We start from the raw sequence: 16,640 nt of genomic DNA on the forward strand, positions 1-16,640 counted from the left end.
GGGATCGAATCCAGCTGTCAGCGGTACCTCCGGCTTGGTCAGTCGTCCCTACTAACACAATTAGCAATGTCAGCGGGTGGGAAGCCGGCGGGGTATGTGTCCTGGTCGTTGTAAACTGCGGTTCCTACTGTTCAGCAGGGAGGGGATCTGGGGGAAATAGCGTGAACCTCCGCACACGCTACATTCCCCCAGTGAAACTCCTCGCTGTCAGGTGAAAAGAAGCAGCTGGCTGACTCCACATGTATCGGAGGAGGCATGTGGTAGTTCTACACCCTCCCCAGGCCGACAGTGGGACAATGCGCGCAACGACCAGGAAGGGAATTGGCATAACGACTAAATTGGGATGGGAGTAAAATACAGAAAAAGTTAGAACAAAAAAATAACAATAAAAAATACAGAAAATAAATAAAAAATAAGCCTGTTCAGAGCCTATTGTACTCCATTTTATACTGCAGGTATACTGCAGGTAGCATATAATGATGCATTTAGGATCCTCCTTAAGCTCCCAAGACGGACTAGTGCAAGCCATTTGTTTGTGACTACAAATGTCCCCACCTTCCATGCTCTGCTGAGGAACCTGATGTTTAAATGTATGTGTTGTTTATTAGAGTCAAAAAACAAGATAATAGGTGCCATTAGTGATGTAAAATGAAGTGATACAAGGTACTCCTCTGATTTGTGGAAACATTGGAACCGATGCCTTTATGTATTTTAATCTATGTTGTTGGCCTTGTTTATTTTGTTATTGTATTCTTGTTGTTTTGTATATGTGTAATATGGACCTTGAGTCTGAAATAGTCTTCATCATCATCAATCTGTTTTATCCTGTGTATTCAATGTGTTTGATCCTGTGTTTTCAATGTGTTTTATCCTGTGTATTCAATGTGTTTTATCCTGTGTATTCAATGTGTTTTATCCTGTGTATTCAATGTGTTTTATCCTGTGTATTCAATCTGTTTTATCCTGTGTATTCAATGTGTTTTATCCTGTGTATTCAATGTGTTTTATCCTGTGTTTTCAATGTGTTTTATCCTGTGTATTCAATGTGTTTTATCCTGTGTATTCAATGTGTTTTATCCTGTGTTTTCAATGTGTTTTATCCTGTGTATTCAATGTGTTTTATCCTGTGTATTCAATGTGTTTTATCCTGTGTATTCAATGTGTTTTATCCTGTGTTTTCAATGTGTTTTATCCTGTCTATTCAATGTGTTTTATCCTGTCTATTCAATGTGTTTTATCCTGTGTATTCAATGTGTTTTATCCTGTCTATTCAATGTGTTTTATCCTGTGTATTCAATGTGTTTTATCTAGGGATGTCCGATATTATCGGCCGATATCGGCATTAAAATGTGATATCGGAAAATATCGGTATCGGTTTTCAAAATGTTTTCTTTTTTCTTTTTACATTTCTATATCCTTTATTTAGCCAGGCAAGCAAGTAAGAACAAATTCTGATTTTATTTATTGTCAAAAGTATGCATAATGTTGTGTTAATTCCACAACAAGAGATATGTAATGTTAATTACCTGAAATTATTCAGTTTTTTGGGGGGGGGGGAAACCCTGCATATATCGGTATCGGTTGACATCGGTTGATATCGGTTAAGAGTTGGACAATATCGGTATATCAGTGTTTTACTGATTCACCTTCAATGATTTCTCGAGTATAAATAAAGGGTGAATGAATATGTATTTATCTTGTTTGTAAGGTTATAATACATGGATATCTATGTATCTATCTAATAATAATATATGAATATCTTGTTTGTAAGGTTATAATACACGAATATCTAAGTATTTATCTAATAATATATGAATATCTTGTTTGTTTGTTGTTATAATACATATCTTTTGAAGCAGTTGGGTAATATTGCCTGTGGTAAGGATGGGGACAGTACTGGCTGGGATCAAATCAACAATAATAATAATAATAATAATAATAATAATAATAATAATAATAATAATAATAATAATAATAATAATAATAATAATAATAATAATAATAATAATAATAATAATAATGACAATTGTTGGTTAGAAAACATGCTGATCAACATCGTCTATGGATGAAGGGCTTTTGTTCACCAACCTCGCCTGTTGTTTTCTTTAGCTCTTCGTTCTGGGAAACCAGAGATGTCAGGGAATCACTGGCAGAATCAAGCGATGGCATCCTGTAAACACACACACACACACACACACACACACACACACACACACACACACATAACTCATTCAGCGCCAATCACGAGTATAGTCGGGTTAACTCGCCATTGCTTGAGCGCCAATCACGAGTATAGTCGGGTTTTGGTCGTTATTTATTTTATTAGCGATATCCATTCATTTTCATCCATCCAGCCTGATGTTATCGTTGGGAATGGGTCTGAGCTTGCAAAATGGCAAATACCGCCCCCTACGCCTTCCGGCTGGTATTGCACTCCACTGGGAATGGTATAGTTTTTTTTCTGGGACGATCCAAGCCATGTGGTCGTGGTTTAAATAATCAGGTGAGGTAACCTGATTTCAACGATACATCTGCGACGCTGCCCCCCCCCCCCCCCCCCCCCCCCCCCCCCCCCCCCCCCCCCCCCCCCATATGCAATGATGTTGAACGTGGCACGGACCTCCGCGCCCAGTACTTCAAATGGCGATCAGATAATTGGATTACTTCTTTTGCATTACATCAGATACAAGGTAAGAACATTATATATAAATTTAATCGTTGATCTGATATGTATTTCTACCCGATCGACGCTGTATCTGTGTGTGTATGTGTGGCTGTTTTTCTCCGTTGGGTGCAGGAGGTGGGGGGGGGGGGGGGGGGGGGGGGGGGGGGCGCCGCGCTACGAGGGCCATTTCATGTATGCACGAGGAAGGACAATAATGATGATCTAGCGTTGATTTCAGAAAGATTCGATAATCAGCCGAAAAATTACAACGTGTTTTGTGTATTCCACTAAAGGGCTATTATCGCGTCTTTCTCTGGAATTACTAGAAATCACCAAAACTATACTCGTATTTAAAACGGTATAAAACGGAAATGTACAGATGAAAAAACAATCTGTTTTGTACATGTTGACTGCAAGCAACTCACTGATAATCGACGAGTGTATTCGATAATTTAAGATATATTTTAAGCATTCGCAAATCTCCCACTCCTCCCATTGATTAAAGCGGTGGCGCTCTAGCGCCCTCTGGCACACTTAAGCGTGGCGGTCAATGAGTTAACATATGGAATGAATGAATGATTTGTTAGGAAATTGCTATGATTAATGCAGTCTCTCACACATGGTTTCAAAGGGAAATCTAGAAATGTATTGGGTTCTTGCTGTGTAGTAAAAATTGCCAAAATCTAGTTTAAAGGAACACGCCAACGTTTTGGGAAATTAGCTTATTTGCCATCTACCCTGGAGTTAGAGGAGCAGATACATACCCTTTTCTTCTCTGTGCATGCATTAGGCTTAAAACTTTGAGTGCCAGCGACGAGATTTATCGTTAGTTCATGCCAACCGTTGAGTGCCAGCCGACGAGAGATCTCGTTTTTAATCGTTATTTTTTTTATTATCTATTTGAATTCATATTTCATCAATCTAGTCTCACGTTAGTGCTGCAAACTCTCTCTGAGCTCCATTGGGAAAATACCGCCCCCTATCGTCTCTCCCTATTGTACTGCACCCCATTGGATTAGACTGAATGAAACACATGGGGGGGGGGGGGGGAATCCAGCTTCCTCATTTTACTTCTCGGGCAAGCCACCCGAGAGGATCCAAGTCATTTCCGAGCCCCAAAACTGTGTGGAATACATATTTCCAGTATCCAGCGTTGGATCAATAAACGCGATCGATATTTGGAATGGCGATCAGGAATTGGAATAATCTTTTTGGAGAACATCTGATCTGAGGTAAGGAATCTATTTTACCAGTCTTAGGATAATCAGAACTTTTTTCACAGAGATATCAGCGTGTGCCATATGTGTGTGTGTGTGTGTGTGTGTGTGTGTGTGTGTGTGTGTGTCTGTGCAATCAGGAAATAAGAGATTAGATTTTTCAGCCCGCTTATATAGCGTGCATAAGTACACATATACTATCGATAATCTAGCATTTATTTGAAAACTATTCATAAATAGGCCGAAAAATTACAACGTTTTTTGTGTATTCCAGAATATTCCAGTAAAGGGCGTTTATCACAGAATCTTTATATTTTCCTGAAACTTTCAAAAAACGAGTTTTTCAAAATGGTATAAAACGGAAATGAACCGATTAAAAAACAATCCGTTTCGACAATATTGACTGCAAACAAGTCATTGATAAGCGACGGCCAGATTAGACACATAGCCATAATTTAAGACATAGTTTATGCGTTTGCAAATATGAGAGCGCTATCATTGAAGTGGGTGGTGGCATTCAAGGGGGGTAAGGCGCACCGCATGGCTGGTAATCAAAGTGTTAAGGACCAGCCGCACCATTAGCCTAGCTTAGCGTCATTCACTGGAAGTAGGTGTGCCAGTGTAGCCTAGTTCCCAACAGTCACGAAATACACTCCAAATACAACTCCAAAACGTTCCTGTAAACATGTTGTGACCTGTGTATATACTACAGGGAGAGAGAAAATTGACATTTTCATTTTCTAAGCAGATATGTACTATATTTTTGGCCGAACCACTGCTGCCTGGGCGCAGTGATTTATTTATTTTTTTATCTACTTTTTCTCCCATTTTTTTTCTATTTTTCTCCCATCCCAATTTTGTATAGTCCAATTCTACCCTCCCCTGTCTTGAATGCTGTTAGGCCATGCCTCCCACAAGCCGGCTGCAATGTGGATGAAGCCTTGCATCACGTGTCACCTCCGGTACACGAGGAGGCAGCCGTCGCATCTTTTCACCTGCACAGCGCAATCTCTCAGCGGCGAGGGTCTGTGTGGGAGGGACACGCCGCCCCCGTCACCGCAACCGACCTGTAGGAGTCGCTGTCCACAACGTCCAATCCCCACCCTCCAGCTTCCCACCCCTAACACTGCCAATTGCGTTAGTATGAACGACCAGCCAAGCTGGTAGCAATGTCGAGAGCTGGGCTCGAACCCAGCATCTCCTGCATTACTGGCAAACGCCTTGCCCACTGCACCACTTAGCCGCCCTTGGGCGCAGTGATTTCATCACCTCAAAAGCCCTACTTCCAGTGAATGACGCTAAGCTAGACTAACGTGCGGCTGTTCCCTAAGCCTAATGCATGCACAGAGAAGAAAAGGTTATGTATCTGCTTGTCCAACTCCAGGGTAGATGGCAAATAAGCGAATTTCCCAAAAAGTTTGTGTGTTCCTTTAACACAGGGGTTCCCAAACTTTTTCAACTCGAGTCCCAAAAGAGAAATTTGGTGTTTCCCCGGGACCCAAACTTACAAAAATACATCATGAATTGCCATAACATACATTTATAAACTACTGATAAAGAACACAACAAACCATGAATTTCAAATGTATATGAAATGTATTTATTTAATTATAAAAGTACATCACAGCAATAATCAGAGTGTAATGTTAAGTTGCTCACCACCTCATAACATAATCATACAATTTTGTAACACTTTTAAATGAACAAACATGTTCTACTCTCCTTTCTATTTCTCACCCCTTTTTCAACTCTCCATTTCTTACCGCCTCCCTCCGTCCCTCAACTTTAAACCCCAACATTGAGCAACATTCTGATTAATTTGTACTGACTTATTAAAAATTCTACTGACCTAACATCATGCTAGAAGGGGTATAATATTTCATCTATGGCACAATGAAATCTAATGAGAGGTATGTGGCTGGTTGAAGTTTTCAACCAGCAGATCTATTCTGGGCTTGGTTTTTGAAAGTGCTATTCTGAGGTCATGCTGAGCATTTAGTCTGTTTCTGTATTTGTTTTTCAGGTATGCTAGAGTAGAACACCCAGATTCACATAAGTATGTGGTGCCAAACTGAATCAACACATCTACAGCTTTTTTATTTAAAATAAATAAACGTTTTTTTTTTTTACTTTTTTTTTTTTTTTTGTGACCCAATAAAAACGGGAAACGCTGCTTTAACACATCAAGTGACAGTCAGCAGGGGGCACTGTGGTCCGTCAGTGCCAGTGCTATGTTCAATGGGGAGAATGCCGTGTTTGCAGTGCTAAAAACTATATTAAATATTATAGCTATGGATCTAATAACGTTGTCGATTGTCAGTGAGTTTCTTCCAGTCAACATGCAAAAAACGGATAATTTTTTCATACATTTCCGTTTTATACCGTGGTGAATATGAGTATAGTTTTAGAGTGATCCTGTCTAATCCCAAGAAACTACAGCAAACAGCGCTTCAATGGATTTCCTTAGAAATCGTGCCATTTCTCGCCTGATTTATGAATCATTCTGAAATAAACGCTAGATTATCGGTATTATGTTTCATCATGCATGCACGAAAGCGAGGGAGGAAAAGCCGCCCCTCCGTACTTTGGTCGCAGCCAACGGCACGCACACACAGGCTGTGATCGCTGCGAAAAAAACATCGGATCAACGCAAGATTGGTAACATAGAGTCCTTACCTCGTCTATGATGTACTGCAAAAAGAATAATCCAATTGTCTGATCGCCATTCCAAATATTGATCGCATTGTGTGTCCAACGTTTATCCACCAAAACACATGAATCCACTGTGCTCCAGTGTCCCCAATCCGTGTGTTATAATGTTACTCATGCCCAAGAAGGAAAACCCGGACCGGACTTCTTAGATCGATGCACAGCCCAAGCCAGAAGGATTCCAATGATGTGCAATACCGGCCGCAAGGCATTAGGCGGCGGTATTGGCCGTCTGCGATCTCAGACACATTCAGGACAGCATGCACAAGATGCCTCAATGGATTATGAATGGCAATAGCGAATAAAAGAAATAACGAAACAGAAACGTAGATCTACGTTTTTTGGCACTCAACGGTCAGGCCACAGAAACGTAGATCTACGTGAACCAGGGTTAGAAAAAAAAATAATAATTGCCCCCCTTACTTGATTTTCGGGGGCTTTTTTTTGTATTTCGGGGGCACAACATTTTTATAATGAAAATTAACATAAAGATTATAAAACATTGTTGACACTTTTTTTTACAGTCTTCGTCCCTATGTTTGATAACGTAATGTTAATATCTCCATATAGAGGGCTCTACGCTAACCTTTTTCCCAAGGAGCACATGTGCTCCTAAATAAAATGTTAATAAATAAAATCTAAATACAAATTTAGGAGCACACAGAAATTTAGGAGCAGAGTGACAATTGTTCAAGTAACACACACACACACACACACACACACACACGATGTGTGACATGGCTTGGTTTCATGTTTTGAGGTACCTTCAATTATCTGTAAATAATACATACATACTCTATCTAAATAGATTAAATATGATTGTCCCTGAGGGCAAGTTGTGTTGTTGTCAGATCGATCAATGAAATACGTTGCACGCTCAGTGCTGTGGAATGAAGGAAATGCGCATCGGGATCATTTGGATGTTATTCTTTGGAGTTGTGTTACAAATGGAACGGTCTTTCCCCGCCGAACACAAGTTACTTACAGTGGCGAATCCTTATGGAAGCCAACTGAAGCCATGCCTCCCTATTAAAATATGAATTAATATCAAATATGAAATAAAAAAATATATATATATATATATTTTTTTTTAATATAGTTTACATTCTTTTTCATCTGTGCATCTGTGTTATAATTTTTTTTAAATGTCTCCCTCTTCTCCTTCTCACTCCCTCTAACACACTGTCAGACTCACTGTGCTCACTGCAGCTAGAGGAGAGGAGGCAGGGGGTAGGTCTCTTTCTCCAGCCTCAACCATGTGATTCATGTATCTAGAGTCCAAATCCGATCCTAGCCAATCAGATTCGAGCTGACTGCCACACCCTAAAAGTTTAAAACGGGGCTGTGAGAATAATCCTGAGTGTGGCCTCCCCTCTGCACACCTCCCCTCTGCACTCTGAACATTGTATTAACCCGTGACTGCTCCCACGGGCCGAATATTGCCCCGATCCTCGCGAGATTAAATCCACGGGTACCTCTCGGCGTGCCGAAGCTTTTCCTAAATCACTTCCATCATCGAAAACGAGGGGAGAAGGTCGGCTTGCGACCCTGAAAATGTTGCATGATTTAAAAAACGCTGTATTAAGTGAGCCTATTATGGGATCCACACAAGCTTTCTATCGTGGAAACATCTGGGCGTCCCGCAACTTTTACTCATTCACATGTAGCCCCGAAAATGCTTAGAAAAGGAAAACCGAAAGCGTGGAATAAACTCGCCGAAAACGGAAAAGTGTCCCACGGCGCGCCGTGATTCCGATCCGCGTGAAAATATTCACGGCCATAGAGGAGACCGTGGGACACCTTTTTGCAACCGAATATGTGTCTAGAATTTGCTCCCACGCGGCGCGCAAAATCGTGCAAGGAAAAATCGGACCAAAAATTAACCAATGCTCCAGCAGTATTAATGACCCTGATGTAAACAAGACAAACGTCTTTCTCTGGTCTGCATCCCCTTATACAATTGTGTGTATTGAGCCGTACTGTATTGTACCCATTCTGCAATCTGTTAAATAAATAAAAAGAAAGTTTGACTGGCCGCAGAGCCATACTGTAGTGTACATGGTGACTGCTTGACTTAAAAAAAAATTAAATAAAAAATTATAAAAATATTTAATAATTTTTTTTTTAATATATTTTTTTTGGCTTCCCCTGTTATTTTACCCACGCGACGCCACTGGTTACTTAACGTTACACAGGTCGCGCTATGCAGATGCTTAGCTTGCTAACGTTAAGATAGCAGTGTAACTTAATGTTACACAGCACTATGCATGCTTGCTGAAAGCAGAGCAGAGCTCTCTGTCTGTCTGTCTGTGTTCGCACCTCTCAAGCACTGTAACACGCAGCGGGCCCCGCCTCCCTCCCTCTTTGCATTCCACCCAAAAACTGAATTTCAGTCCAGTTTCTTAACTATTAACAGCGGAGCTGTTTTGTAATCTTCACTCTGCAAGTAAATGATTTTTCCGGTTCGCGCACACACACATATTATTAGGGGCAAATACGGGGGAAATGCTCGCACTGTAGAGCATATATATAATTAGTAAACTGTCGGGGGCTTTTATTGCCCCCCTTAACTGATTTTCGAGGGCATTTGGTAAATTTTCGAGGGCATTTTGCCCCAAGCCCCCGTTAATTTCTAACCCTGACGTGAACGGCAGTCAATGTGTTAACACATTGTGCGCCATAAACGGCGTAAATCGTTATTGCCCGCCATGCGTTGAACGCCAACAATGGCGTATCACGTGTTTGGGATCAATATTTAATTTTTTCGCCATGGCATTCATAATTCATCCAGCCTCCCTCCGGATCGCAGCCGGACCCTGTTCTGATATTGCAACGCCTCAATACCGCCGCCTGGTGGATGGTCGGGCGAGTTACACTCACACCAAACCGGAAGTGGCGATCGGTGCATCGAGAAAATTCCTCCCCCAGAGATATATTGTGGCGTGGATCAATATACACACTCGAGTGCATTTGGATCGCTTTCTAAACGCAATAATCGATATGATTTCGGCGTTTATTGCGTCATACAAACCGGAAATGGATCTAGCAGATCGACGTCAAATAATTGGGATCTTTTTCCTCCAGTCTCATCGGCGAACGGTAAGAGGCAACTAATGTTACTTTCAGCTTGATTGTCCATTTCTTTGTTTGCAATCAGTCTGATCAATATATTAACCCATACTAAATAAAGCCGTTACTGGATCAAGGAATTATAAACGACCCCCCCCTTTCCTTCACGCATGATGAAGCATAATGTATACCGATCATATACATTTGAATTTTTTAATATAGCATGTATAGGAAAAAAATGCCAATCAATAATCTATCATATTATGCTTCAGGGCCTATAACTAGCGTTTTTGGAATTACAGCAGAAAAGCTTAAAAACATACTTATATTCTCGACGGTATTAACACAACAATGTAAGAATGAAAAAATATAACGTTCCCACATCCGGAACGATAGATACCCGATGTTGAATGGGCCATAGTAATGCAGATATAGCTATAATATTTAAAAAAGCATATCCCTGCAAAGAAGGTAAACATCTCCATAGGCTTACAGCGGTGGCAGAGAGGGCATAATGATGGGCACAATGCACTGCGCCCAATGTGTTAAGGTAGAGCAGTTGTTTGACTTTTGATTTTTTTAGGTTTTCGTTATACATGCATTATTTGAATGGCTTAAGGCTATATCTGTACTTGTTGTTTGTTTTTTGTTGTTGCATATTTGAAATAAACTTCAAGCAACCAATGGTTGTCAAGCACATCTTTATGCTGTTGACACTATTGTGCATCGTAATGCTGACTCTGTACAACTGGCCGTTGAGAATCTTTCTTTAATGCCCTTCAGGAAGCGCTTGTTCATCTTAGATCAATGCTTAATGCAAGTAAAACAAAGCTCATGCTGTTTACTAGAGAGTAGAGACAGCGATATTGAGTTTAGTGGTTTACATATATCTACTGTGAGTGGTTCTAGCATTGAGAGTCACTGAGTATAAATATATTGGCATCTGTTAACATTTAAATACCATAGACATTCTGTTGATGCTCCCGACTCATGGAACATCCTTTAAACACACTTTAAAGATCAATACTTTTCCAACATATTGCACAGTTCAGAACTATGGTCACTAACCACTGTGTATCAGTTCAAAACCATGATCACTAACCACTGTGTTTCAGTTCAAAACCATGATCACTAACCACTGTGTATCAGTTCAAAACCATGATCACTAACCACTGTGTATCAGTTCAAAACCATGATCACTAACCACTGTGTATCAGTTCAAAACCATGATCACTAACCACTGTGTATCAGTTCAAAACCATGATCACTAACCACTGTGTATCAGTTCAAAACCATGATCACTAACCACTGTGTATCAGTTCAAAACCTGATCACTAACCACTGTGTATCAGTTCAAAACCGTGATCACTAACCACTGTGTATCAGTTCAGAACCATGATCACTAACCACTGTGTATCAGTTCAAAACCATGATCACTAACCACTGTGTATCAGTTCAAAACCATGATCACTAACCACTGTGTATCAGTTCAAAACCATGATCACTAACCACTGTGTATCAGTTCAAAACCATGATCACTAACCACTGTGTATCAGTTCAAACCCATGATCACTAACCACTGTGTATCAGTTCAAAACCATGATCACTAACCACTGTGTATCACTGTAACTGTTTTAGCTGATTTTCTTTGTTTTATCCTCTGTATTTTAGGTGGTTTACCTTGTTGTATTATGACTTTTAAATCTTGTTTTATTTGTTTGATCACTAACTCATCATCATTGCAAATTAGGGGAACCTCAATGATTTTAACGAGTATAAAGGTTTGATGATGATGATGGTATAACTTCTAGTGAATAAAACATGACTGAAAGAAAAGTATTCCCCATTGTTCTGGGACCCCCTGGAAGCTTGTCAAGGACCCCCCATGAGAAGAGCTGTTCTACAGGTTCTACGTGGTTACAGGTTCCACAGGGTGGCAGGTTCTACAGGTTCCACAGGGTGGCAGGTTCTACAGGTTCCACAGGGTGGCAGGTTCGACAGGTTCCACGGCAGGTTACCTTGCATTGCAGCCTAGAATCCCTTTGGTCATTGTGGACTTTTCCAGAAGGTTGGTATCTGAAGGGTGGAAAAAAATGTACACAATCTAATTTTTTTTTTTATTGATCTTTTTCCCCCTCCATTTTCCTCCGATTTTCTCCCATCCCAATGTTAGTCGTATGCCAATTCCCAGTCCCTTCCTGGTCGCTGCGCACTTACCCCCCACAGTCAGATAATCTGGGAGAGTGGAGGCTACCACGTGCTTCCTCCGACACACGTCCAGCCAATCACTGCTTCTTTTCACCTGGCAGCGCGGATTCTCATTGAGAGGGCGTAGCGTGTGGGAGGATCACACTATCCCCCTCAAGTCCTATCCGCGCTTAGCAGGCGCCCCGACCGAACTGTAGGAGTCGCTGTTTACAACGACCCGGACCCACCCCGCCAGCTTCTCCCACCCTCTAATACAGCCAATTGTATTAGTGCGGACGGCCAGCCAAGCTGGTGACAACCCCGGAGCTGTGAGCTGGATTCGAACAGGCGAATCCAGCTCACAGCTCCGGGGTTGGTGACGAACACAATCTCATTTTAAAGAAGTAACAAACAGAATAAATGTAAAGTACAGCAGGCCAGTGTTTCAAAGTGTGGTTCACAACCCCAAGTTTGACCTTAAACAATGACAGTGCCCCCGCCATACCATATAAACTCTGAACTCTGACTCCATTGCATATACCCTAGACTGTTACCCATAATTTGCCTAGATACTCAATGTATACCTGCCTACTGCTTTCACTGTCTACAACTGCCCTGCACTGTATGATAGTAAATTAGTAATCATAATAACCTACCTCGTACTATAGTCTAACCATATAACTCTGTATGATAGCATGGACAATAGTGCTGTATACATTTATATTTACTGAATATATATACATAGTACATACCAGCATTATAATCCTTCTATATGCTGATTTATACACCTGCATATAACCCATATAACTCTGTGTGATAGTATGTACATGCTGTATACAGGTGCAGCTCAATAAATTTGAATATCGTGGAAAAGTTCATTTATTTCAGTAATTAAATTCAAAAAGCGAAACTCTCATAGATTATAGATTCATTACACAGCTCAAGATTCATGGCTTACAGCTCATGAAAACCCCAAATCTCAGTATCTCACTCATGGTGTCACACTCTAATCAGATAATTAACTGAAAACACCTGCAAAGGTTTAGTGGGCTACACAATCATGGGGAAGACTGCTGACTTGACAGTTGTCCAGAAGACAGTGATTGACACCCTCCACAAGGAGGGTAAGTCACAAAAGGTCATCGCTAAAGAAGCTGGCTGTTCACAGAGTGCTGTCCATCCAAGCATATCCATAGAAAGTTGAGTGGAAGGAAAAAGTGTGGTAGGAAAAAGTGCACTTAACAGGGACAACCGCAGCCTTGAGAGGATCGTCAAGCAAAACCCATTTAAGAATTTGGGGGAGCTTCACAAGGAGTGGACAGAGACTGGAGTCAGAGCATCAAGAGCCACCACACACAGACGTGTCCCGGACATGGGCTACAACTGTCACATTCCTCGTGTCAAGCCACTCCTGAACCAGAGACAACGTTAGAAGCATCTTACCTGGGCTAAGGAGAAAAATAACTGGGCTGTTGCTCAATGGTCCAAAGTCCTCTTTTCAGATTAAAGTAAATTTTGCATTTCATTTGGAAATCAAGGTCCCAGAGTCTGGAGGAAGAGTGGAGAGGCACATCATCCAAGTTGCTTGAAGTCCAGTGTGAAGTTTCCACAGTCAGTGACAGGGACGTGCACATGACTTTAGAGGGGCAAGTGCTCAAAGGCTGAAAAGGGCACTATACCTGTGTGTGTTTCAACCGAGCGCGCGTAGGGCGCAAGCCCGATTTTTAAGGGCCCTTTTTGTATGCGCCACAGCGGTTTCTATCATCATCATCACCACCCACGCTATGCATAAAATATATAGGTCCGTGGAGAGGCACGCTGAGGAGGCCGTGCAAACTGCAATGGAATATGGGGTATCTCTCTCTCTTTACCTAATATTTTGATTCTATCCTGACACTTTTCAGTTGGAAGGGCAGTCTATATGCGTGTGTGCATGTGCCTGGTCAGTGATGATTTGGGGTGCCGTGTCATCTGATGGTGTTGGTCCACTGTGTTCTCTCAATTCCAGAGTCAACGCAGCAGACTGCCAGGAAACTTTAGAGCACTTCAAGCTTCCGTCTGCTGACGAGTTTTATGGAGATGCTGATTTCATTTTCCAGCAGGACTTGGCACCTGCCCACACTGCCAAAAAGTACCAATAACTGGTTTAATGACCATGGTATTACTGTGCTTGATTGGCACGCAAACTCGCCTGACCTGAACTCCATAGAGAATCTATGGGGTACTGTCAAGAGGAGGATGAGACACCAGACCCAACAATGCAGACGAGCTGAAGGCCACTATCAAAGCAACCTTGGCTTCCATAACACCTCAGCAATGCCACCGGCTGATCGCCTCCATGCCACATTGATGCAGTCATTTGTGCAAAAGGAGCCCCAACCAAGTACTGAGTGAACATACAAGATCATACTTTTCAGAAGGCCGGCATTTCTATATTAAAAATATTTGTTCTTATTGGTCTTTATGTACTATTCACATTTTCTGAGATACGGTTTTCATTAGCTATATGCCACAATTATTAAAATTATAACAAATAAAGGCTTGAAATTGTTCACTTTGTGTGTAATGAATCTATAATATGAGTTTCACTTTTTGAATTTAATTACTGAAATAAACACTTTTCTACGATATTCTAATTTATTGAACTGAACCTGTACACTGTATATACAGTATATATTTATTCTTACTGTGTGTGTATAATATATATACACATATCTGTCTGTACATACCTGCAAAATCCTTTTTACATATCTGTAGATACTATATCCATATCTGTACATATCCCTTACGTACTCTTACTAGTTACGCTGCTGGCCAGTATGACTTATTACCAGTGTCTTTGTACCTGTATCACTGTACATATTAATATTACAACTCTGTACATATATCTGATTAGCACCATTACTCAGAAGTACTCATTTCTATATTTTATACACAGTTTAATCACCTGTACATTGTATATTACTATTGCACTTTACTGTTACATTTGCACTCTGGTTGGATACCAAACTTATTTTCGTTGTACTGTACTTGTGCTGTATGATGACAATACATTTGAGTCTAATCTAAAAAGGATTAGAATGGGTCCCTGAATAATACTGGCGAGACTGATATTTTAATATTTATCTGTTGAAGTGGGCCATTATGGGTCACGTAATACAGTTGTAGTGTGTAGTTCCAGAGTAAGTATTTCAGAGTTAGACTTTCTTTTGACAATGGGAGTGTTTTTCCCCCCCTATTGAGGTTTTAGTGAGTTGTTCCTCATCTTCATGATGAATTCAAAATGGGGGACCCCGATGTAAACAAGACAAAAGTATTTTTCTGGTCTGCATCCTCTTAGCAGTTTATTTTGTATTGAGCCATACTGTATTGTACCCATTCTGCAATCTGTTAATACAGTTTTCAATCAATTCATTGGGGAAAGTCTTGGGAGTGTTGCATATGGATTCCATGGTGTTTTTTGTTTCTGGATCTATTGTGAGGTTTCTTCTCGACTTCTAAAGCCCATGGGGGCTATTCCATGTGATTTTGGGCTATAAATAAATTTGATTTCTTCATTGAGCTCTTATCCTCATCATTAGGGCAGTAGTGTTTTCTTATAAATATACAAATCGTAAATTACGTTCTAATATAAGCTGTGATGTTGACATGTAGACAGGTCCCCTCTACAACTTTGAAAGCTACTGCAGTTGTAGAGCAGGCATCCTGCAGTTTCTTCTTCAAATGTATACTCTTTTTTTAGACTATTTTTGTATCACAAACAGTACTGTATTTGTAAATCTGGTATGTCATAAATGTCTAGATGTAGCAGTACTGTCTATCTGTATGTCATGTATGTCATATATGTTATGATGAATTGAAAATGGGGTACCCTGATGTAAACAAGACGAAAGTCTTTCTCTGGTCTGCATCCCCTTAACAATTGTGTGTATTGAGCTGTACTGTATTGTACCCATTCTGCAATCTGTTAATACAAATTTCAATCAATCAATCAATCAATCAATCAATCCTAATAGACTAGTCCTCACAGGTCTGCTACTGGAACACTTCATTTTCACCTGCGTGTCAACAAGACAGCAACGACACACAACACAAGCCTACAGCTGTCATCGTTTCTTACAATACAGACTAAATTATATTTTAGCGTGTAGTCTATATCACTCGCTAGTTACACTGCTGGCCAGTATGACTTACTACCAGTGTCATTATACCTGGCTGTACCACTGTACATAATACTACAACTCTGTACATCTGATTAGCACTAGTAGTACTCATTCATATATGTTATACCCAGTTTAATCATCTGTACATAGTATATTACTATTGCACTTTACTGTTTGTTACATTGCACTCGAGTGGAACTTCTTGTCGCTGTACTACTGTACTTCTACTGAATGATGATGACACGTGAATCTAATCTGATCTGGACGTGCTGTCAGGACGACTGTAACTGTATCACAACACTTCACTGTAGCTCGCTAGTCGATGTGAAAGCAGTGGATGACCAAGTAAAAGGTTTGGACCTACAGACGAGGACGATCTGTTGGAACATCTCGTGTTGAGACTCGTCTCGGCGCTTCAGCTGCCTGACGATGTGACGTTTCCACAACATCTCGGTCCTGTTGAAGGAGTTGATCTTCTTCTTGGACACTTTGGACGAGTCTGATCCTTCTGCTGCTGCCATGATGACGCTAAACAACCACAACCACACGCTTCTTCAACACATGTCTTCTTAGGAAATTAACTCGTTGTTATTGTCACAAAGTCACACAGTCGTGTGGGTCAACGTTACG

The 16,640-nt window shown here is 40.8% G+C and overlaps 1 protein-coding gene across 2 annotated transcripts in view; it reads right to left on the reverse strand.

Annotated features, from left to right (window-relative positions):
- The window catches only part of atg16l2 (ATG16 autophagy related 16-like 2), a 171,744-nt gene extending 155,104 nt beyond the window's left edge, over positions 1–16,640 (reverse strand). Inside the window, exons 1-3 of one of the 2 annotated variants that reach the window (XM_084314865.1) lie at positions 16,375–16,640; positions 11,679–11,736; positions 2,089–2,170 (exon numbers count right to left, since the gene is read on the reverse strand). In XM_084314865.1, the coding sequence (XP_084170991.1) occupies positions 2,089–2,170; positions 11,679–11,736; positions 16,375–16,531 (297 nt within the window). In that variant the 5' untranslated portion in view covers positions 16,532–16,640. The remainder of the gene's footprint in view (positions 1–2,088; positions 2,171–11,678; positions 11,737–16,374) is intronic. The other variant, XM_084314866.1, reaches the window with a different exon arrangement.

This window comes from Notolepis coatsorum (genome assembly GCF_963971535.1).
Source record: "Notolepis coatsorum genome assembly, chromosome: 1".
Classification (NCBI taxonomy): Eukaryota; Metazoa; Chordata; class Actinopteri; order Aulopiformes; family Paralepididae; genus Notolepis; species Notolepis coatsorum.